This window comes from Pleurodeles waltl, chromosome 3_1 (assembly GCF_031143425.1).
Source record: "Pleurodeles waltl isolate 20211129_DDA chromosome 3_1, aPleWal1.hap1.20221129, whole genome shotgun sequence".
In the NCBI taxonomy this organism is placed as follows: Eukaryota; Metazoa; Chordata; class Amphibia; order Caudata; family Salamandridae; genus Pleurodeles; species Pleurodeles waltl.
This window is the reverse complement of record NC_090440.1, coordinates 364,380,817-364,403,794: the sequence shown is the minus strand read 5'-3', so window position 1 is coordinate 364,403,794 and position 22,978 is coordinate 364,380,817. Positions and strand designations below refer to the sequence as shown.

Genomic DNA, 22,978 nt, shown 5'->3' with positions numbered 1-22,978 from the left:
GTTCGACGTGTGGAAAGCTCTCACCTCATCCTTATCCGTGGGTTCGTTGTGTGGATGGTTTCTCTCGTCGCCACAATGTGGAGACTGAAGCAGACCCCGCAAGTAAGTAAACTTATTAAAGTTTATTTGCTTTCAAGAAACCACCCTGAAGAAATACAATCCAGCAGCTCCTCCTAAGCAGCTTCCATAAAATGCCTCTGTTTTTTCTGCAGGCGTTTCTCCCCCGAGAACGTTCTAAAATTGAACGTCTCTCGTCAAACCGGTTCGCGAGAGCGGCGTGCGCCTAAATAAAAGTACAGTGCTCCGAAGTCACGAGCCGGTTAACTAAAGGAATATTACACACTGTTACTTCTTTTTTAAGGAAGCTTTTGTGGGTATTAAGATACATAATTAAGTCATATTATGTTTCGTAGGAAATTGGTGCACTTATGAATCAAATGTCTAATTAACTGAAAATGAATGACTATGTAAGGAAACCGACTGTTGAATAATAGTCTACCATAACAAGATCCACATAAGATGATCAAGGACTTATATAATGAGCATAAGAAAAGAGCAACATTCAGTGATGTCCCCGCTATTATTTAATTATACTGCAACAAATCATGTTCAATGAGTGAATGAAAGTTTGTAAATATGAAATTATATGGGTGACATATAGGTCTGCTGTATGGCAGATAACGTAGTACTTTGCTACTTTGCAAAGGGCTACAATAGACTCTGGGTTTATTGTAGGATGCTGGCTCTGTATATACTATTTCAAAATAAGATACAATGTGCAGAGTCCAGGGGTTCCCCAGATGCTTGACAGACGCAATAATAGATAATACTAATGCTCTATTTGTGGTAGTGGGGTTGAGCAGTTAGGCTCATCAGGGGGTAGTGTTAAGCATTTGTTGTACGCACACGAGTAATAGAACTAAACACACCCTAAATGACTTTACTTCAGACTAATAGGATTTTACATAGAAAAATATACTTTTGTTACTCTATTACTAGAACCACAAGACTCAGTACAGAAGTAAACTTTGGCGTTGGTTATCTTCATCCAGGGCAGTCGCGGTCAGGGAGGGTCCTCTGGATTTCCTTCGCAGGCGTCGAAAAGGGGTAGAGAGGTCAACCCAGGGTGGGCACTTGGTCATCTTCACCTGGGGGTACTCTCTGGTCGGTTGGGCCACCTGGACTCAGGCCATGGGCGTCTGGTGCAAAGTGGTTAAGACTCAAGCTTCTGGAGTGAGGTGGGAGTCCTTCAGAAGAGGTTTCTTTTTCTGTTCTTCTTTGGACAGGGCCGCTGTCCACGAGAGTTCTTGATCCTCCGTGATGCAGGCAGTACTCTGGAGTTTTTCCCGAGGTTGTTAGACCTGCAGGACGCTTTGCTTTTCTTCTGCAGTTTCTTTGAAGCAGGAAACAGGCCGGTAGGGCTGGGGCCAAGTAAGTTGTTGTCTCCTTTCCTTCTCTGCTGGGGTTTCCGCTAAGCAGTCCTTTATCCGGAATCTGACTATCTTGGTTCAGAAAGACTATACATCAGGTGTCTCATTAAATTCTGCAATCCAGAAGAATCCTGAAGCTTGGTTTAGGGAGCCCTTAAATACACGATTTAGGGGCATTTTAGGGGTCAGAGGACAGTAGCTAGTGGCTACAGTCCCCAAGGATGGCTACACCCTCCTTGTGCTCAACTCCCTTTGGGAAGGGGAGCACATTCCTATCCCTATTGGTCCCTGTCCTCCAAACCAAGATGGAGGATTCTGCACGGAGGGGGTTATTTCAGCTCAGGACATCTTAGGGGTGGTCCTGGCTGAGGTGGTGGTGTCTCCTTGTTTTTCCTAATTAGCTCTCTGGACTTGCCGCCAAAAGTGGGGCTTTGTCCGGGGGTTGGGCATCTCCACTAGCTGAAGGGCCCTGTAACACGAAGCCTGAGCCTTTGAGGCTCACCGCTAGGTGTTACAGTTCCTGCAGGGGAGAGGTGTAAAGCACCTCCACCCAGTGCAGGCTTTGTTTCTGGCCATGCACAAAGGTTCTCACCACACGGGGTCAGAAACTCGTCTCTCAGTGGCAGGCTGGCACAGACCAGTCAGTCCTGCACTGAAGGATTAGGTCAAATTCAGGGGGCATATCTCTAAGATGCCCTCTGCGTGCACTGTTTACTAAATCCAACACTGGCATCATTGTGGGTTTGCTATTCTGAGAAGTTTGATACCAAACTTCCCAGTATTCAGTGTAGCCATTATGGAACTGTGGAGTTCTTTTTGAGAAACTCCCAGACCACATACTTAATATGGCCACACTGTACTTACAATGTCTAAGAACAGACAGACACTGTAGGGGCATATTGCTCGTGCAACTATGCCCTCATCTGTGGTATATTGCACCCTGCCTTAGGGCTTTAAGGCCTGCTAGAGGAGTGACTTAACAATGCCACAGGCAGTGTTTTGTGAGCATGGCACCCTGAGGGGGATGTCATGTTGACTTTGCCTTTTTCTCCCCAACACACACAATCTGCGATGGCAGTGTGCATGTGTTAGGTGAGGGGTCCCTTAGGGTGGTACAACGCATGCTGCAGCTTTTAAGAACCTTCTCTGGTCATAGGGCCCTTAGTACCACTTGTGCCTTTGACAAGGGACTTCTCTGTGTGCCAGGGGTCTGCCAATTGTGGAAACAATGGTACATTTTTTTTTGTGAAAGTCACTGGTGCTGGGGCCTGGTTAGCAGGGTCCCAAGCACACTCTGTCAAGTCAGCATCAATATCAGGCAAAACGTGGGGTGGTAACTGCAACAAGGGGCATTTTCCTACATTTATGCACAGCACCTTAATGATGGAAACGAAATTTCATGAGTACTAACTGAGGGATGATGTGAATCTGAAGTACACCAATTACAGTATGAAATGGACAGACTGGCTACTTGAAACCATGCATGTTAATACAGAGATGAATGAGATGGCATATAATGTTTTTGGGTTTTCAAAATAACAATGATTATGATCAATATTTATTTGCAAAAGAAAAATTAATGCAAAAGTGATTAACAAATGCATAATGGAAATCAGGAAGTGGCTACTATAGCCTCAAGCTTTTAATGGATAAGTGAAGCATTTATATATTTTTTTTATGACTGAAGTACATTATGCGGAACATTAACTCAAAATTAAACATTCGATTGCAGAATTTAATGACACCCGATGTATAGTCTTTCTACTCTGTTTATTGCACATAAGGATGTATATAAAAAGCACTGAGTTGGACTGCAGGTCACGTGACCAATACATGTTGTGGATGAAACATGTTATCTGCTTGTTTGTCTCCTGCCATAACAACTTGGCTAAAAAAAAAAAAAAACAGATGCTGCCTGGAGTGGCTTTTATCCTTATCCGTACCGGTGGTCCTTTGGAGAACTCTCCTTATCAGGAGGAGGTGCATCTCCTGAAGACTGGCTACTTGCCCTCTTTCTTGCTGCACCGACTACCACTGAATCTGGTGAGTAATGTAATCCATGTCAGAGGGTGCAGACTTATACTTTTTATCGATTTTAGGTGCGATAATCCTAGATTTTACAGGCACACAAAAAATTTGGTCTGCGTGTTTTTACCATGCCTGGTAACATTGGGAGACACTGGTGCTTGGAATGTGTAGATGATAGTGTATTAAATAAGAAATCTTCTTCCAATGGCTCTAAATGCATGGTTACCCCATGATAAGCTGCTGCCCTGGATACGACCTGATTGTATGCAGTGGTATTGTCTGGTGGAGATGGTTTTGATGAAGAAGTATCCTGGTCATTATCTGGGATGGGATCAGGGTCATAAAGATCCCATGGTCTGCCGTATCTCCCTGTGAGCATGATGAATGTGTTGGAGAAGGCATTGGTGGTGGGCTGGTGTGAGGTGAGACAGATAATTGTGGAGAATGTGGAGGAGAAGTATGAAGAGGTATTGGCTTCCTTTGTTTTTGCACCTTTGCTGGTGGCTGCACAGAGTCCAGTTCTTCTGGGAAAGCCAGCTTTCTTTTTGTTTTTAAAGGAGATGCAGTGAAAATTCTTCCTGTCTCTTTATGGATGTGTATTCTGGATTGTCTCTCATCCGTAATTTGTAAAATGGGCTCAATATCAGGCTTTTCCTCAGAGGTTTTATGGGACTCTCTCTCTCTTTTATTTTATTTTTAAAGTCCTTGTTCCTCTGTTTATGAGGTTTTTTTCGGCTCCGAAGGTTTTTTTTTTCGTCGGTCCCGAAAAGTTAGTGGAAGGTCTCTACTCCGAAGCAGACTGCTGAATTTTTGACTCCGAAGAATATTTTTTTTTACTGGAGTCCAAAATGAAGCCTTTGACAGATTTACTCAACTCCGAAGGAGTAGCCTTTTTCGGTGCCGACCCCGAAGGACTGTCGCGGACAGTCTTTTTTCGGGCCCAACCATGGCCTTTCGACAGTGGTGTACCCAAGGCCTTTAAATGTCTTTTGTGCAGGGAAGACGTACTCACATACTGTCCAGCTGTGATGGGTCTGTCGTCCTCCGATTCCTGTTCGGAGTCTGTGTCTCAGATGAAGACTGCTGTCTGCCCCTGCTCTTCTTCAGCCACGTTGAGATGATCACTGCTTTTCGACGCCATTGCGAGTCTTCTAGCTCTGCTATCTCTGAGAGTTTTCTATGAACAAAATGATCGACAGGCCTCACAATTTTCCTCCCAATGACCTGGAGAAAGGCACAAATTACAAACCAAGTGCTGGTCTGTATAGGGGTACTTCGCGTGGCACTGAGGGCAGAATCGGAATGGAGTCTGATCTATCAGGCTTTCCACGTGGTAGATCCGAATAGGCCAGAGTTGGGAAAAAAAAAAAGTAGGTTCTGACGCTACTACCGGTTCAACGCTAGATGGCAAACGTTATCGAAACAATACCGACAAATAAGGTTTTCCGAATCGAAATCTCGGAGCAAGAGGAAACACGTCCGAACCAGATGGTGGAAAGAAAGCATTCTAACAATGGAGTCGATGCCCATGGGCAATGGAACTGAGAGGAGTCACTCGATTCTGTGACTCTAAAAAGACTTCTTCGAAGAAAAACAACTTGTAACACTCCAAACCCAACACTAGATGTCGGAAGGGGTATGCATAGAATGTGTATGTGCAGCTACACATGCCATCGAACATATATATAAATATATTTGTATATACACACACACACACACACACTCACATAATAAGCTTACGTTCTGTAAAAATAAATTATTTCAACTACCTCCCAATGTCAGACTTTCCAACCCAAATGGTTCTCTCTCCACTGACTTGCACCAATTTTGTATTTCATTTCTATGCTGTAACCTGGACCCACTTCTTTTACTTGCTCTTTTACTCTTAACTAGGTAGAAGCTCAGTTAACATTTGTAAAAAAAACTTCCTCTATGTAAACGGGGATTAAGACCAATCAGGTATAACTCCATGACCAAATAAATAAAGAAGCATAAATGTAAAAACTATTTTCTTACGTCTCTTCCAATTAGGTCGTTTCTGTTTTCAATCACACCCCATGGAGCTATTCCAATAGTGCAAATTTTTCGAGAGGATCTGGAAGCATGTTCTTTAAGAGCATCACCAACATGTTTTGCAACTCCTGTTTACAAATAAAATGCAGATACTGATACTAATGTAATAAACAGTACTGTATAAACAATACAACCACAATTGCTTTTGTTAGCAGTGACAATAAAGAAAACAGGGATCGCATTTCTGTGAACTTCATAAGTTAAATCCAAGAGCACATCGCCAAATCATGAGTTGGGGTATGGTCTACTATGGAGAATTGTGCTTTTTCTGCACCGTTTTCTAGCATCCTCCATACCCACCAAGCATCTCTTCCTTTGGACTATACTCATAAATCTCTTATTTACCAAAACTTCTTTCCTCAACTCTATTCCAACTCCTGATCACAGTATTCAGTTCACATAACATCAATACACCCACACAGCATACATAACCCTATAATTAAACTTCTCGCCCAATTAAATAAAAACAAAAATAAATACGTCTGCTCTAAACTCATCCTTTTTTCTACCCTGAAAAATAATGCTCTAGGTGCAGTGTTAATGGTCCCCTCTCAATCTGACAATTGCCTCTATCAGATTATCAAACCTTACCTCTTCAATTCTCCCACCTCAATCATCATTCCACTCCCGCAGTCAATTTACACCACCCCCCAGTTTCCGAGAAGCATCCACATCAGAAGAACAGACATCACACCTTACAACACCACAATACATTCTGCAACCGATCTCATTCAAACCTCTCCATACTACAGCTCCCCTCATCACACCACTGAAGCAGGATATCAACAAGACAGACAACAATATTTGAACTCTTCATCACATTCCAGATCACCACAACACAACTTTCCTAAACATATATACTCAACAGTACAGTCAAACAATGCCACACAGCATTCCATTAGATAAACCTACACACTAATAATCTCAGCTCTAGCCCAATATAGTCAAGGAGCAAACATCAGTGTATCAGTCTTAAGAAATACACATGATAAAAACTCACAATGCTGAGGAGGACAGGCAAAGCATACAACCCCCTCGACTCACTGAGCTTGGCCTACTCTTTTCAATGTAACATTGGACACTTGTGCTGTGAAATGCTGTCTAAGAGTGCTTTTTACTCATGACTCCTGATAGAGAACAACAGAATCCTAAAGTACAAAACACCATGGACAGGTTTTAGGGGGTTAACTTAAAGCCCACATAGGACCACTAAAGGGAAACAAGCATTTGCAATGCAATGGGTCTCACATTTGTGAGTGTTAGAGTTATTGGCGTTGTAAATGACAATGCTTTTTTACCCATGTGTTTTGTTTTGGAGTACAGTGGATGTGGTGTGGAATTCTATGGGTTGTATTGGAATTGTTAGTTGCAGAACTGTGCGGAGGAGAAATTGTGTGGTGCGGAGTGTATTTGTGTAGTGAATTGTGTGGCATGGAGAATAGATAGGGAGGAGAGCTGCACAAAATAGATAAAAAGGAAGCTAGAGAGGGATAGGTAGTTTATATTTTACTAACAGGGTGAAAGGTATGCATGTGTCTGAGTACTGAATGTGAGCTTTCTAAGGGTCTGTTTCCCCTGCAATTTCGACCCCGTAGAAGCAGCTTTAAAAAATAAAAAAAAAAAATAGCCCCAGGCGTCACCGGACTTTCGCATTGTGGACTTGAGTCTTGTCTCCATCCTTTGCCCCATTCAGACCCATCCCCGTCGCCCCATTCCGATTCCCCTACCCGTCCCACACACACATCTCCACTCAACAGAAGCATCCTTTGAGGTAGGGGAAAGCCACAGTAGGTAGGTGGGTGGGTGGGTAAAACAGCATTTTGGGCTTAGAAGGCTAATAAGCATTGGTAATGCCGATAGGACTGGCCTTAAGAGAATGCTGTATGTTAATGCAAAGCATTACAAGTACAAAGCATGTGGAAAGAGATGTATTTGGATGGAAGCAAATAACTTTATAATAATATTGGTGTATGTTAAAAGGTCAAGTGACAGTTGCACTGTTTAACCGCAGCTACAAATCCATGTACCTTAACGACTGCCCTCCCCGAAACTGTGTGGCTGGCATAGAAACCCAACAAATTATCTAGTTATCTACAACATTTAAACAGCATTTCAAAGTAATGTGTGTCCTCCAGAAAGTTTAAGCTTAGGCAACTGGATAAATAAGGAAAATGGCACTTACCCAGTGTACATCTGTTCGTGGCATGAGACGCTGCTGATTCACATGCTGTGCACATCCCGCCATCTAGTGTTGGGCTCGGAGTGTTACAAGTTGTTTTTCTTCGAAGAAGTCTTTTCGAGTCACGAGATCGAGGGACTCCTCCCCTTTCGTCTCCATTGCGCATGGGCGTCGACTCCATCTCAGATTGTTTTCCCCGCAGAGGGTGAGGTAGGAGTTGTGTATTATAGTAATAGTGTCCATGCAATGGAGTAAATATGTATGTACATAATGTGGTTTAAAGTGATATATTTACAAATTTACAAATGTTCAAGATCAACTTCGAAACGGCTACAGGCTCCCGGGGAGGCTGGTGGGCGCATGTGAATCTGCAGCGTCTCATGCCACGAACAGATGTACACTGGGTAAGTGACATTTTCCGTTCGATGGCATGTGTAGCTGCAGATACACATGCTGTGCATAGACTAGTAAGCAGTTATCTCCCCAAAATCGGTGGCTCAGCCTGTAGGAATTGAAGTTGTTTGAAATAAAGTTCGTAGTACTGCTTGTCCTACTGTGGCTTGTTGTGTTGTTAACACATCTACGCAGTAATGTTTGGTAAACATATGAGGCGTAGACCATGTGGCTGCCTTACATATTTCAGTCATTGGAATGTTTCCTAGAAAGGCCATAGTAGCACCTTTCTTCCTAGTTGAATGTGCCTTAGGTATTATAGGCAGTTCTCTTTTTGCTTTGAGATAACAGGTTTGAATGCATTTAACTATCCATCTGGCAATGCCTTGTTTGGATATTGGATTCCCTGTATGAGGTTTTTGAAAAGCAACGAACAGTTGTTTTGTTTTCCGTATTTGTTTTGTTTTATCAATGTAGTACATTAAAGCTCTTTTGATGTCTAATGTATGTAGTGCTCTTTCAGCTACAGAATCTGGTTCTGGAAAGAACACTGGTAGTTCTATAGTTTGATTTAAGTGAAACGGTGATATGACTTTTGGTAAGAACTTTGGATTAGTTCGTAAAACTACTTTATGCTTGTGTATTTGAATAAAGGGTTCTTGTATGGTAAATGCCTGTATTTCACTTCCTCTTCTTAGAGACGTGATGGCAATGAGAAACGCAACTTTCCACGTTAAATATTGTATCTCACATGAGTGCATGGGTTCAAACGGTGGACCCATGAGTCGTGTTAAGACAATGCTGAGGTTCCACGAAGGAACTGGTGGTGTTCTTGGTGGTATAATTCTTTTTAGGCCTTCCATAAAAGCCTTTATGACTGGGATTCTAAAGAGTGAAGTTGAATGCGTAATTTGCAGATAAGCTGAAATTGCGGTGAGATGTATTTTAATGGATGAAAAAGCTAGCTTTGACTTTTGTAAGTGCAGTAAGTAGCTTACGATGTCTTTTGCAGATGCGTGTAAGGGTTGAATTTGATTATTATGGCAGTAATAAACAAATCGTTTCCATTTATTTGCATAGCAATGTCTTGTTGTAGGTTTTCTAGCTTGTTTTATGACCTCCATACATTCATGTGAAAGGTCTAGATGTCCGAATTCTAAGATTTCAGGAGCCAAATTGCTAGATTCAGTGATGCAGGATTTGGGTGTCTGATCTGTTGTTTGTGTTGAGTTAACAGATCTGGTTTGTTTGGCAGTTTGACATGAGGCACTACTGAAAGATCTAGTAGTGTTGTGTACTAGGGTTGTCTTGCCCAAGTTGGTGCTATTAGTATGAGTTTGAGTTTGTTTTGACTCAATTTGTTTACTAGATATGGAAGGAGTGGGAGAGGGGGAAAAGCTTATGCAAATATCCCTGACCAACTCATCCATAACGCATTGCCCTGAGACTGATCCTGTGGGTACCTGGTTGCGAAGTTTTGGCATTTTGCGTTTTCTTTTGTTGCAAATAGATCTATTTGTGGTGTTCCCCAACTTTGGAAGTAAGTGTTCAGTATTTGGGGGTGAATCTCCCATTCGTGGATCTGTTGGTGATCCCGAGAGAGATTGTCTGCTAACTGGTTCTGAATTCCTGGAATAAATTGTGCTATTAGGCGAATGTGGTTGTGAATCGCCCAATGCCATATTTTCTGTGCCAGGAGACACAACTGTGTTGAGTGTGTCCCTCCCTGTTTGTTTAGGTAATACATCGTTGTCATGTTGTCTGTTTTGACAAGAATGTGTTTGAGGCTTATTATGGGTTGAAATGCCTTTAGTGCTAGAAATACTGCCAGTAGTTCTAAGTGATTTATGTGAAGTTGTCTTTGCTGAGTGTCCCATTGTCCCTGGATGCTGTGTTGATTGAGGTGTGCTCCCCACCCTATCATGGAGGCATCCGTTGTTATTACATATTGTGGCACTGGGTCTTGGAAAGGCCACCCTTGGTTTAAATTTATATTGTTCCACCATTGAAACAAGGTGTATCTTTGGCGGTCTATCAACACTAGATCTAGAAGTTGACCCTGTGCCTGTGACCATTGTGATGCTAGGCACTGTTGTAAGGGCCGCATGTGTAACCTTGCGTTTGGGACAATGGCTATATATGAGGACATCATGCCTAGGAGTTTCATCACCATTTTGACTTGTATTCTTTGTTTTGGATTCATGGCCTTTATTACATTGTGAAATGCCTGTACCCTTTGTGGGCTTGGAGTGGCAATCCCTTTTGCGGTGTTGATTGTCGCCCCTAAGTATTGCTGTGTTTGACACGGCTGAAGGTGTGACTTTGTGTAGTTGATTGAGAAACCTAGTTTGTGGAGGGTTTCTATGACATACTTTGTGTGTTGTGAACACTTTTCTAGCGTGTTGGTTTTGATTAACCAATCGTCTAGGTACGGGAACACATGTATTTGCTGCCTTCTGATATGTGCAGCTACGACTGCCAGGCATTTTGTAAAAACTCTTGGCGCAGTTGTTATTCCGAATGGCAACACCTTGAATTTGTAATGTACCCCTTGGAATACAAACCTTAAGTACTTTCTGTGTGAAGGATGTATCGGTATATGGAAATATGCGTCCTTTAGGTCTAGTGTTGTCATGTAGTCTTGTTGTTTGAGCAGTGGGATTACGTCCTGTAATGTCACCATGTGAAAGTGATCTGATTTGATGTAGGTATTTAATGTTCTGAGATCTAATATAGGTCTTAGAGTCTTGTCCTTTTTGGGTATGAGAAAGTATAGAGAGTAAACTCCTGTTCCTTTCTGTTGAATTGGTACTAATCCTATTGCTCCTTTTTGTAGCAACGCTTGGACCTCTAGTCCTAGAAGATCCATGTGTTCTTTTGACATATTGTGTGTTTTCGGTAGGACGTTTGGAGGGAATTTGAGAAATTCTATGCAATAACCATGCTGGATAATTGCTAGGACCCAAGTGTCTGTTATTTCCTCCCAATGTTTGTAAAACTTGGTTAGTCTCCCCCCCACAGGTGTCATGCGTTGGGGATTTGTGACGTGGAAGTCACTGCTTGTTTCGAGGAGTTTTGGGACTTTGGAACTTCCCTCTATTTTTTGGAATTGTCCCCCTCTGTATTGCCCCCGAAAACTTCCCCGCTGATATTGGCTTTAATAAGTGGGCCTTGCTTGTGAGGTTGTGGCTTCTGTGGGTTGACCTCGAAACCCCCCCTAAATTGTGTCTTGCGAAAAGTGCCTCTGCTCTGTGGGGAGTAGAGTGCGCCCATGGCTTTTGCCGTATCAGTGTCTTGTTTAAGTTTCACGATAGCAGTGTCCACCTCCGGCCCAAACAACTGCTGTTCATTAAAAGGCATATTCAGCACGCTTGTTGTATTTCCAGCTTGAATCCTGACGTACGCAACCATGCGTGTCTCCTTATTGTTACTGCAGTATTTACAGTCCTTGCAGCTGTACCTGCTGCATCCATTGCTGACAGTATCTGATTATTTGAGATACTTTGTCCTTCCTCCACCACTTGTTGTGCCCTTTTCTGGAACTCTTTGGGTAAGTGTTCTATGAAATGCTGCATTTCGTCCCAATGAGCTCTATCATATCTTGCCAGAAGTGCTTGTGAGTTGGCAATGCGCCATTGGTTTGCTGCTTGTGCTGCAACCCTTTTCCCCACAGCATCGAATTTGCGACTCTCCTTGTCTGGAGGTGGAGCGTCTCCCGAGGTGTGAGAGTTTGCTCTCTTGCGAGCTGCCCCAACAACCACAGAGTCTGGTGTTAACTGCTGCGTAATATAAACAGGGTCCGTTGGCGGTGGCTTGTACTTTTTCTCCACCCTTGGAGTTATTGCCCTGCCTTTAACAGGATCCTGAAATACTTGTTTGGAGTGTTTTAGCATTCCAGGGAGCATAGGTAAGCTTTGGTATTGGCTATGAGTGGAGGATAGTGTATTAAACAAAAATTCATCCTCAATTGGTTCTGCATGCAAGGTGACGTTATGAAAAGCAGCTGCCCTTGAGACCACCTGTGTGTAGGATGTACTGTTTTCAGGTGGCGACGGTCTCGCAGGGTGGTAACAGTCTGGGCTGTTATCTGATACCGGGGCATCATAAAGGTCCCATGCGTCGGGATCATCTTGACTCATTGCAGTATGAGTCGGGGATTGCATCAATGGTGGAGTGGCTACCGGTGATGTGTGCATTGATGGTGGTGGGGATGGTGGCGGAGTTGTTTGTTTTGCCACCTTTGCCTGTGGCTGCTTGTCCTTTTTTTGAAAGGCAAGCCTTCGTTTCATTTTAATTCGGGGAGGAGTGCTTATCTTCCCTGTGTCCTTTTGAATATGGAGCCTTCTTTGAGTGTAGTCTGGCTCCATTGATTCAAGTTCTTGTCCGAACTTATGTCCTTGCATTTGGGAGGACAACCCCTGTTCCTCTGTGTAGGAACCTGTTTTTGGTTCCGAGGCTGGGTGTTTCGGAATCGAAACCTTTTCGGTCGCCTTTTTGCGCTCTGACGAAACCTTCTTTATTTTCGGCGTCATGGTGTCTCGGTGCCGACCCATTTCGGTGCCAATGTCTCGGTACCGAACTTGCTCGGAGCCGCTGTCTCGGGCCCGAGATTGCTGTGTGCCGGTATCTCGACCGGAGTCGGATGACTTCGACACAAGCGTGCCCTTTTTCAGAGCAGATGATCGGTCACCTATTTTTCGAGTTAAGCCATGGCCTGTTGGCGGTGGCGTCCCCTGGGCCTTTGTGGTCTTCTCGGGAGTTTTATGTTTCGACGTCTTACTCACGGTTTTCGGCGTTTCTTTGGGCTCAAGCTCGTCTGAGTCAGACTCCTGAATGGAGAAGGTTTCCTCTTCCTCCTCGAAACGCCCTTGTCCTGTCGGCGTCGACGCCATCTGCAGTCTTCTCGCTCTTCGGTCTCTTAATGTCTTCCTCGACCGAAACGCTCGACAGGCTTCACAAGTATCTTCCTTGTGCTCTGGAGAAAAACACAAGTTACAGACCAGATGCTGATCTGTGTACAGATACTTGTTGTGACATTTTGGGCAGAATCGGAATGGGGTCCGTTCCATCAGCCTTGAAGAGACACGTGGCCGGGCCGACCAGGCCCCGACGGGGGATCGAAAAAAACCCCGAAGGGCCACCGGAGCTCTTCTAAAGTCGGTGTCAATCTGTTGTAACTAACCCGATACCGAACGCAAACAATACCGATGATTTTTCCGAGATTCTAACTAACTTTCCGACCCTAAACACGGAGCGAAAAGGAACACGTCCGAACCCGATGGCGGAAAAAAAACAATCTAAGATGGAGTCGACGCCCATGCGCAATGGAGCTGAAAGGGGAGGAGTCCCTCGATCTTGTGACTTGAAAAGACTTCTTCGAAGAAAAACAACTTGTAAGACTCCGAGCCCATCACTAGATGGCGGGATGTGCACAGCATGTGTATCTGCAGCTACACATGCCATCGAACACAAAATTATCACAGCAGTTTTGTTATTTTTCTTTTTTATTTTATTAGACCACCTGCCTTGGTAGCTTGCTGTGGATCCACAATGTGCTTTGGCACCTTGTTTGTGGTACTAAATGCTACATAAAATCAATTAAAATAGCCTACTGTTTTCTACGCGTAGCACAGATCCTTTACACAAGCTTTTACTGCTGCAGCACTTTAGATCTAAAATTGTGAAATACTGGGTCTGCGGCCGGCTGTATACTGTATTCTGTTAGTCCAGACTTTTTCATTATTTTTTGCCAGACACGAGTGTGCATACAGATCAGGCTTTGTTTCTTTCCACTTGTCATGAGAGCGAAGCGTGCCATCAGCAAGCATATATTCCACCCACCCTCACCTGCCATTCGAAGCCATTTATCATCCATTTTGTTCATGTGCAATGTTGGTGCAGCTTTGTTATTGTTGCCCGTACTGAGGTAGGGCTTTAAACAAGACCCCAACAGGACATGATAATTGTTGGACCTGGCTTTGTGACAGAGTCATCCCCAAACTTTTTGCCTCCTTCCTCCTATTTTTTCTAACCTGTTGTTGTTGGCTTTTGAACTCTGGGCACTTTACCACTGCTAACCAGTGCTGAAGTGCATATGCTCTCTGTGTAAATTGTACTATTGATTGGTTTATCCATGATTGGCTATTTAATTTACTTGTAAGTCCCTAGTAGAGTGCACTATATGTGCCTAGGTCCTGTAGATTAAATGCTACTAGTGGGCCTGCAGCACTGGTTGTGCCACCCACTTCAGTAGCTCCTTAACCTGGTCTCAGGCCTGCCATTGCAAGGCCTGTGTGTGCAGTTTCACTGCCACTTCGACTTAGCATTTAAAAGTACTTGCCAAGCCTAAAACTCCCCCTTTTCTAAATATAAGTCACCCCTAATGTGTGCCCTAGGTAACCCCTCGAGCAGGGTGCTGTGTGGGTAAAAGGACATGTACCTGTGTAGTTTACATGTCCTGGTAGTGTAAAACTCCTAAATTCGTTTTTAAACTACTGTGAGGCCTGCTCCCTTCATAGGCTAACATTGGGGCTGCCCTCATACATTGTTGAAGTGGCAGCTGCTGATCTGAAAGGAGGAGGAAGGTCATATTTAGTATGGCCAGAATGGTAATACAAAATCCTGCTGACTGGTGAAGTCGGATTTAATATTACTATTCTAGAAATGCCACTTTTAGAAAGTGAGCATTTCTTTGCACTTAAATCTTTCTGTGCCTTACAATCCACGTCTGGCTAGGTTTAGTTGACAGCTCCTTGTGCATTCACTCAGACACACCCCAAACACAGGGTACTCCGCCTCACTTGCATAGATCTGCATTTTGAATGGGTCTTCCTGGGCTGGGAGGGTGGAGGGCCTGCCCTCACACAAAGGACTGCCACACCCCCTACTGGGACTCTGGCAGACAGGATTGAACTGGACCTGGTGCATTTCTTAGACACTCTTTGAAGTCACCCCCACTTCAAAGGCACAATTTAGTATAAAACAGGGCCTCTGCCCTACCTCATCAGACACTTGCTGGAGAAGAAATCTGAACCAGAACCTGCATCCTGCCAAGAAGAACTGCCTGGCAGCCTAAAGGACTCACCTGACTGCTTTCTACAAAGGACTGCTGCCTTTCTGTTGCCCTGCTGCCTTGCCGAACTCTTGTCTGGCTGTAAAAGTGCTCTCCAAGGGCATGGACAGAGCTTGCCTCCTGTTCCCTGAAGTCTCAGGACCAAAAAGGCTTCTCTTTTTCATTTGGACTCTTCGTGCGCCAAAATTTTCGCCGCACAGCTTGCTCCGCGGCGAGAAAATCGCCGCACACCGACGCGACGCCTTCGGGGCGACTGGAGCTTCAACGCATGGCCTCGCAAGGACAACACCGCCCGTCGTCCAGAGGGGAAATCTACACGACCCCTGCCGTGAGAACGAAACTTCGACGCACAGCCTCGCGGAACAACGCGCAGCCGAAAAACAAGCAGAAGAATCCACGCACAGACCCTGGGACATCTGGTAATCCTGCGACCCACAGAAAGAGACTTCTGCGTGCCGGAAAACGACGCACGACTTCCCCGCGTGAAAAATAAAGACGCAAGCCCGTGTGTGCAGGGGAGAAATCGACGCACACACCATTTTTCCACGTATCTCTTCATCTGCAGCCCTTTGCGGAGATTTTCCACTTTAAACCAGGTACTTTGTGTTTGAAAGAGACTTTGTTTACTTTTTAAAGACTAAAGACACTTTTTAGTGATACCTTTACAAATTCATATTGCATCTTTGATCGTTTTGACCTGCAAATACCCGGATAAATATTATGTATTTTTCTAAACACTGTGTGGTGTATTTTTGTGGTGCTATATTATGTTATTGTATGATTTATTGCACAAATGCTTTACACATTGCCTTCTAAGTTAAGCCTGACTGCTTGTGCCAAGCTACCAGAGGGTGGGCACAGGATAATTTTGGATTGTGTGTGACTTACCCTGATTAGAGTGAGGGTTCTTGCTTGGACAGAGGGTAACCTGACTGCCAACCAAAAACCCAATTTCTGACATTGGTGATCAGCGGTGAGGATAGGACTTGTGTTTGTGCAGTGACATACAGTAGCTAAGCATTTCACCCACAAGTGAAGGTCAACTTGATTTTTCATCTTTTTGCTTTTGGTTCTCTGATGTCCTCCTGGATATATTATTGATATTTTGGACTTTGTATTTTGGTTTTTGCCTGTGATACCTTATCAGATTGAGAATGGGTATCTACCGTGTGTCATACGTTGTGCCTACTGAATCCCTCACTAAGGCTGACCTAAGGAGGCTTTGCAGAAAATGGGGACTTCCTATATCAAGGAGATCCACTAAGATGGAACTGCTAAATATCTACATAACCTGAAGGGAAGAAAGATGGGCAGAGGAAGAGGCAGCAAAAAACCAAATGACTAAGTACTCCTCAGATGAGGGGAGGACTGCTCAGATGAGGAGGAAGACTACTCAGATGACGAAAGAGAACGAGTGAGACAAGAATGGCTCCTAGCTCGAGAGCGGTCGCTGGAGGAGCTAGATTACTTTCTTGAAAAGGCTGATGCGGCAAGAGCCTTGGCCCTGGAAAAAAGGGATTGCAGCTCAAGAGTTGAGCTGTGAAGAGCTGAAACTGGAGGCCAGAAGGGCTGAGTCCAGTTCTGATGGTGGCAGCAAAAATCTTGCATCCAGTACTGCTGAAGAAGGGCACAAGCCCAGAGATGTGGTGCCCAACTTGAAGAAGGGAGTTGACACACCCCAGGTGGTTCAAGGGTATGAGGTAGTTCCCGTTATGCACAGGGTCCCTGAGAAGGATTGGGGAACTGGCACAGGGAGTCATATTCCTACTGGTGGGAGGGACACTTTACTGGCTCTAGAAGAGAATGACAGGGAAAAGGGTTCCCCCCCTGGTGGACGTCCTGGATATAGAGTGTGGAGACATCCCAGAAGAGTATGGGTTGAGTGTCACGGACAGTCAGATACTGTCTCACCAGTCTCAGGAGGGTGATGTAGAGTGCTTTTTCAAGGCTGAGTCACTGGATGGTTGGGTGAAGGGTACTGTGGTTAATACATGTGAAGGGCAGAGTGATGTAATTGCCGGAGAGCATATGTCTGGTTCTTATTTTCCAGAGCTACGCCAACACCAGGTGGAGTGTGAGTTCTCTGACCCCAGGGAGCTTACAATGGAGGCAGACTTCTGGGTGAATACCAGAGAGTCTGAAGAGGCATTTGGGGGGTGCTCCTGAAGGGAGTGGTCTAGGTGTTTCCCAACCAAGTGAGGTGGGAGAGGATTGTAGTGTCCCAGGTAGGTCCCAGGTCCTAGAGGGTTCCATGAGGGAACGCCAGGAGGGAAGCCTAGCCTGTACTGTAGGGCCACCTGTTGAGGGAGGCCCCACAGTGTCAGAAGAACTTGAGGGGATGACTGTAGCCAGCATCCCACAAGTTCTAGTGTCTGGCAGTACCACTCCTAGTGAGGGGGTGCAGAAGTCCAGACAGAGGGTTGAGAGGGGGTTCCGTACCCCAGTGGAGGTCCTGGAGAGTCAGGGGTCAGCTCTGAAAGCAGAGCCCCCCAGGAATGACCCAGGTGAAACCGTTTCTGGTTTGGTGGAGATCCAGACTCTGCCGGATGGGCAGAGGTCGGGAGACCTGTGCCAACCAGACTCTTGTGTGGCCCTTGGGGACGGTGTGTCCCTTGTGGGGGGTGAGTGTGCCCCCCAGGAAGTCCTGGTGTGCCAGGCAATTGTCCAACCTCAAGGTGGTGACTCTGGGTTGGATGGCCAGGTTCAGAGGTTAAACTCTGACCTGGTGGGGGGTAGGTGTGCCTCTCAGAAAGTCCTGGTGTGCCAGGCAATTGTCCAACCTCAGGGTGGTGACTCTGGGTTGGATGGCCAGGTTCAGAGGTTAAACCCTGACCTGGGAGGGGGTTGGTGTGCCCCCCAGAAAGTCCTGGTTTGCCAGGCAGTGATCCAGTCTGAGGGTACAGACCCTGGGCTGGAAGACCGGGTTCAGGGTGTCCCCCAGGACCTGGAGGGAGGGGCTACTGATAACAGTGCCCCTACCATGTTGTCTTCTGAGGAGGCCACTCCTAGTTGGAGGGTGCTGGACCCCAGAAGGGAGGGCTGGGGGAAGGAAGCCTCACCCCGGGCCCTAGTCCAACCTGAAGGTAGAGACCCCAGGTTGGAGGGCCAGTTGCAGGTTAACAGCCCTGCCCTGGTGGAGGAATGGTACAGGGCGACTTCTATAAGCACCCAGAACATGTTGGACTCTGGGGGTACTGCTCCCGGAGGGAGGGTACAGAGCCCCAGAGGGGAGGACCAGGTTCAGGCTGTCATCCTTGACCTGGTGGAAGGGAGAGTGGTTAAAGGGTGCCCAGCACCTGGGGCTACCACCCCCACTCTCCACAGCCACAGTGGTGGGAGAGCTTTGAGAGGCCTAGGGCCTGGCTCTCATCCCTGACAGCTGTCAGTAACCACTGTGGCTTGCTGTCCGGGTGGACAGAGTTACCCCTGGGGAGGGGACAAGTGTCACACCCCAGGGGTAGAGTGGGCAACACCACTGTGTTGGTCCTGGTGGTACTATCCTGCTCCCGGGATACATCTTTGAGCAAAGTAAGGTTAGGTGCTGCACAGATGGTATCCGCAGGTAAGGAGAAAGGTTCCCCATGGGTTGGCTTAGTGGGCCCTGAGAGTGTGGACAGAGGGATCCAATTGGAGTCAGGAAGGCGAATAACTGGAGCATGCCCCTGCTGCTGTGGGCCTGGGTCCTTGTTCTGTCGCCTCAAACAGGGAAGTACATCAGGATAGTGATTGTTCTCCCCTGGCTTTAGGCTGGTAGGGGGTCATGTTGGACCTGGCTTTTTGACGGGACATTCCCAAACTTTTTGCCTCCTTCCTCCTATTTTTTCTAACCTGTTGCTGTTGGCTTTTGAACTCTGGGCACTTTACCACTGCTAACCAGTGCTAAAGTGCATATGCTCTCTGTGTAAATTGTACTATTGATTGGTTTATCCATGATTGGCTATTTAATTTACTTATAAGTCCCTAGTAGAGTGCACTATATGTGCCTAAGGCCTGTAGATTAAATGCTAATAGTGGGCCAGCAGCACTGGTTGTGCCACCCACTTCAGTAGCCCCTTAACCTTGTCTCAGGCCTGCCATTGCAAGGCCTGTGTGTGCAGTTTCACTGCCACTTCGACTTGGTATTTAAAAGTACTTGCCAAGCCTAAAACTCCCCTTTTTCTACATATGAGTCACCCCTAATGTGTGCCCTAGGTAACCCCTAGAGCAGGGTGCTGTGTTGGTAAAAGGCAGGACATGTACCTGTGTAGTTTATATGTCCTGGTAGTGTAAAACTCCTAAGTTTGTTTTTACACTACTGTGAGGCCTGCTCCCTTCATAGGCTAACATTGGGGCTACCCTCATACATTGTTGAAGTGGCAGCTGCTGATCTGAAAGGAGCTGAAAGGAGCAGGAAGGTCATATTTAGTATGGCCAGAATGGTAATACAAAATCCTGCTGACTGGTGAAGTCGGATTTAATATTACTATTCTAGAAATGCCACTTTTAGAAAGTGAGCATTTCTTTGCACTTAAATCTTTCTGTGCCTTACAATCCACGTCTGGCTAGGTTTAGTTGACAGCTCCTTGTGCATTCACTCAGACACACCCCAAATTCAGGGTACTCCGCCTCACTTGCATACATCTGCATTTTGAATGGGTCTTCCTGGGCTGGGAGGGTGGAGGGCCTGCCTTCACACAAAGGACTGCCACACCGCTTACTGGGACCCTGGCAGACAGGATTGAACTGAAAGGGGACCTGGTGCATTTCTTAGCCCCTCTTAGAAGTCACCCCCACTTCAAAGGCACAATTTAGTATAAAACAGGGCCTCTGTCCTACCTCATCAGACACTTGCTGGAGAAGAAATCGGAACCAGAACCTGCATCCTGCCAAGAACTGCTGCCTGGCTGCCTAAAGGACTCACCTGACTGCTTTCTAAAAAGGACTGCTGCCTTGCTGTTGGCCTGCTGCCTTGCTGAACTCTTGTCTGGCTGTAAAAGTGCTCTCCAAGGGCTTGGATAGAGCTTGCCTACTGTTCTGTGAAGTCTCAGGACCAAAAAGACTTCTCTTTTTCATTTGGACTCTTTGTGCGTCAAAACTTTCGACGCACAGCTTGCTCCGCAGCGAGAAAATCGCCGCACAACGACGCTGATCTACGCAACGCCTTCGCGGCCGCCGGAACTTCAACGCACGGCCTCGCAAGGACAACGCCGCCCGACTTCCAGAGGGGAAATGGACGCAACGCCTGCCGTGAGAACGAAACTTCGACGCACAGCCTCGCGGAACGACGCGCAGCCGTAAAACAAGCAGAAGAATCCATGCACAGACCCCTGGACATCTGGTAATCCCGCGACCCACAGAAAGAGACTGTCCGCGTGCCAGAAAACGGCGCACGACTTCCCCGCGAGAAAAATAACGACGCAAGTCCATGTGTGCAAAGGAGAAATCGACGCACACACCATTTTTCCACGTATCTCTTCATCTGCGGCCCTTTGCGGAGATTTTCAACTTTAAACCAGGTACTTTGTGCTTGAAAGAGACTTTGTTTACTTTTTAAAGACTTAAGACACTTTATATCACTTTTTAGTGATATCTTTACAAATTCATATTGCATCTTTGATCGTTTTGACCTGCAAATACCCGGATAAATATTATGTATTTTTCTAAACACTGTGTGGTGTATTTTTGTGGTGCTATATTATGTTATTGTATGATTTATTGCACAAATGCTTTACACATTAACTTCTAAGTTAAGCCCGACTGCTTGTGCCAAGCTACCAGAGGGTGGGCACAGGATAATTTTGGATTGTATGTGACTTACCCTGATTAGAGTGAGGGTTCTTGCTTGGACAGAGGGTAACCTGACTGCCAACCAAAAACCCAATTTGTAACAAGAATACATCATGAATGGATGGATGAATCGTCTTATTTGCCAGCCTATTGTCTGCCCCGTTCACAGGGTCTGATAGTCTTTAGTCACAGGGAAAGGGTGTGAGAAAGCAGAAATATGAATCCCCACATCTGCCCTAAGAAAAACTTTCTTACAGAGATTTTTATTGCCTTCTCAGACGCTTTCTAACAGAAGCAAAGCCAATCATGCTGCCTATTTCAGGTTGGCAAGCTTGATTTATAAGAGCACTTTTTGGGCAGTGTGAACCGATCTGATCGGTGAGACAGGTACAGGATTTTGAGCAGTTGCATCCCAAGTTTACTTTTTGTTGCCTTTTTATATTAATTGTAGGATACAAAGAGATTTGATCCACACCCACTATACTTCCCAAATTAAAAATTCCATGTCGTCAAGGACACCATTCTCTAGTCTTAGATTTTTATTTAACAAACCATGGATTCTGGGAGTTGTAGTTTTGGCATCCTCAAAGGGACTAATTGGGATAATGTTATAGATCACAAAGATTTACGCTTAATATGTACATCGAGGAGAGCTGTGAAGGTAGGCAGGGTGTGACAATCAGCCTTATGGTGCAATATTGTTTATTTTAAATGAAAACTGAAAAAAACACATTGAAAAATTAATGTAAAAGGCCTGTCCCTTTCAAGCGGCACCAGAAGCAGAATCATGTGAAAGGTCCTGTAATGTGATGTCACAAGGCCAAGGTTAAATGCAGAGGAGAGGTCTCAACAACAGCAGAGATCAAGCTATTGGGTGTGGCATTCAGGTGGGGTGGGGAAGGTGGGAAAATTGCACGGTTAAATAAAAAAAAGAGTTGGTGTTGGTGGGAGCAGCTCACTTGGGGGAGCCACCTTAGCCTCTAACTTGGGCATTGTTGCCTATGCAGCACCCCTTCAAATAGCCGTTAGGGGAGGGTTGCTAGACCTGCAAGCATTGAAAAGCTGTGGAGACATCGAGGAAGGAGGTCTTCGAGGATCTACAAAAGGATATACGGTGACAGGAACCACAAGGGTTTGGCATTTGCAGGGCACCCTTAGTCTTCATTATCTCTACATCTTTATTTTCTTCCAGCATTTGGTCAGCCTGCAGGTCGAAGAGGTATTGGCCGTCAAATGGCATGTTAGGCAGGAGTCGATGGACATCCTGCTTGAAACCAAAGATACAGAGCCTAGTATGCCTACAGAGGAGGATGTGCTGAGTTGACATCCCGAGTGGAAGTGTTGGCGTCATTGAGGGCACATTGAACGGCGGTGGTGGAGATGAGCTTACCCTCAGACTAACTCCTGTCCCCTCCTTTCTGTGCTGATGTGGGAGGTACTGGAGAAGCTCCTCCATTATGTCCCAGTTGGTAAGGTCATAACAGGAATGTATACCAATCAAGCTGGCGATGCACCAAATGACTGGCAAACTGTGCCAAGACTATCTTGCCTGTAGCATCGATTCGGTTGCTCTCCTTATCCAGTGGAGGGGCACTGCCAGTGCCCTGAGAGTTTGTCCGCTTCCGGGCAGTGTGTACCACCAAGGAATCTGAGGGAGGTTTGAGGGGGTGGGTCTGGAGCATTATGGAGTTTGGCCTCAAAGGTAGATGGGGTCTGTTGGAAACACCCTACATTTAATTTTCACACAGGGAGTGATAACCCTTGCTCAGAATGGGTCTTGAAGGAGTCAAGGGGCTTTTCCGCAGAATGTCCTTGGACATGAGTAGGTAATGGGTGAAGCAGTGGGTGTTGGAGAGGGTTCTGAAGAGGAATGTCTCTTCTATGAGGTCAACATGTATGTCAAACGTGGTACGAGGCTGCTCTAGCTACCAGTTCAAGGTAAGATGTGGTCATCAAGGGGTGAGGGTCGGGCTTCACAAAGGTTGGGATCTGTGTCCCCTGGAGGGGCCACATCATAGAAGTCCCAGGCATCACCAT

At 45.7% G+C, this 22,978-nt stretch overlaps 1 protein-coding gene across 1 annotated transcript in view; it reads right to left on the bottom strand.

Moving 5' to 3' along the window:
* Positions 1–22,978, bottom strand: part of TRPM7 (transient receptor potential cation channel subfamily M member 7) — a 1,269,618-nt gene that overhangs the window by 1,104,666 nt on the left and 141,974 nt on the right. Inside the window, exon 6 of the mRNA XM_069222535.1 lies at positions 5,475–5,599. Coding sequence (XP_069078636.1) covers positions 5,475–5,599 — 125 coding nt within the window. The remainder of the gene's footprint in view (positions 1–5,474; positions 5,600–22,978) is intronic.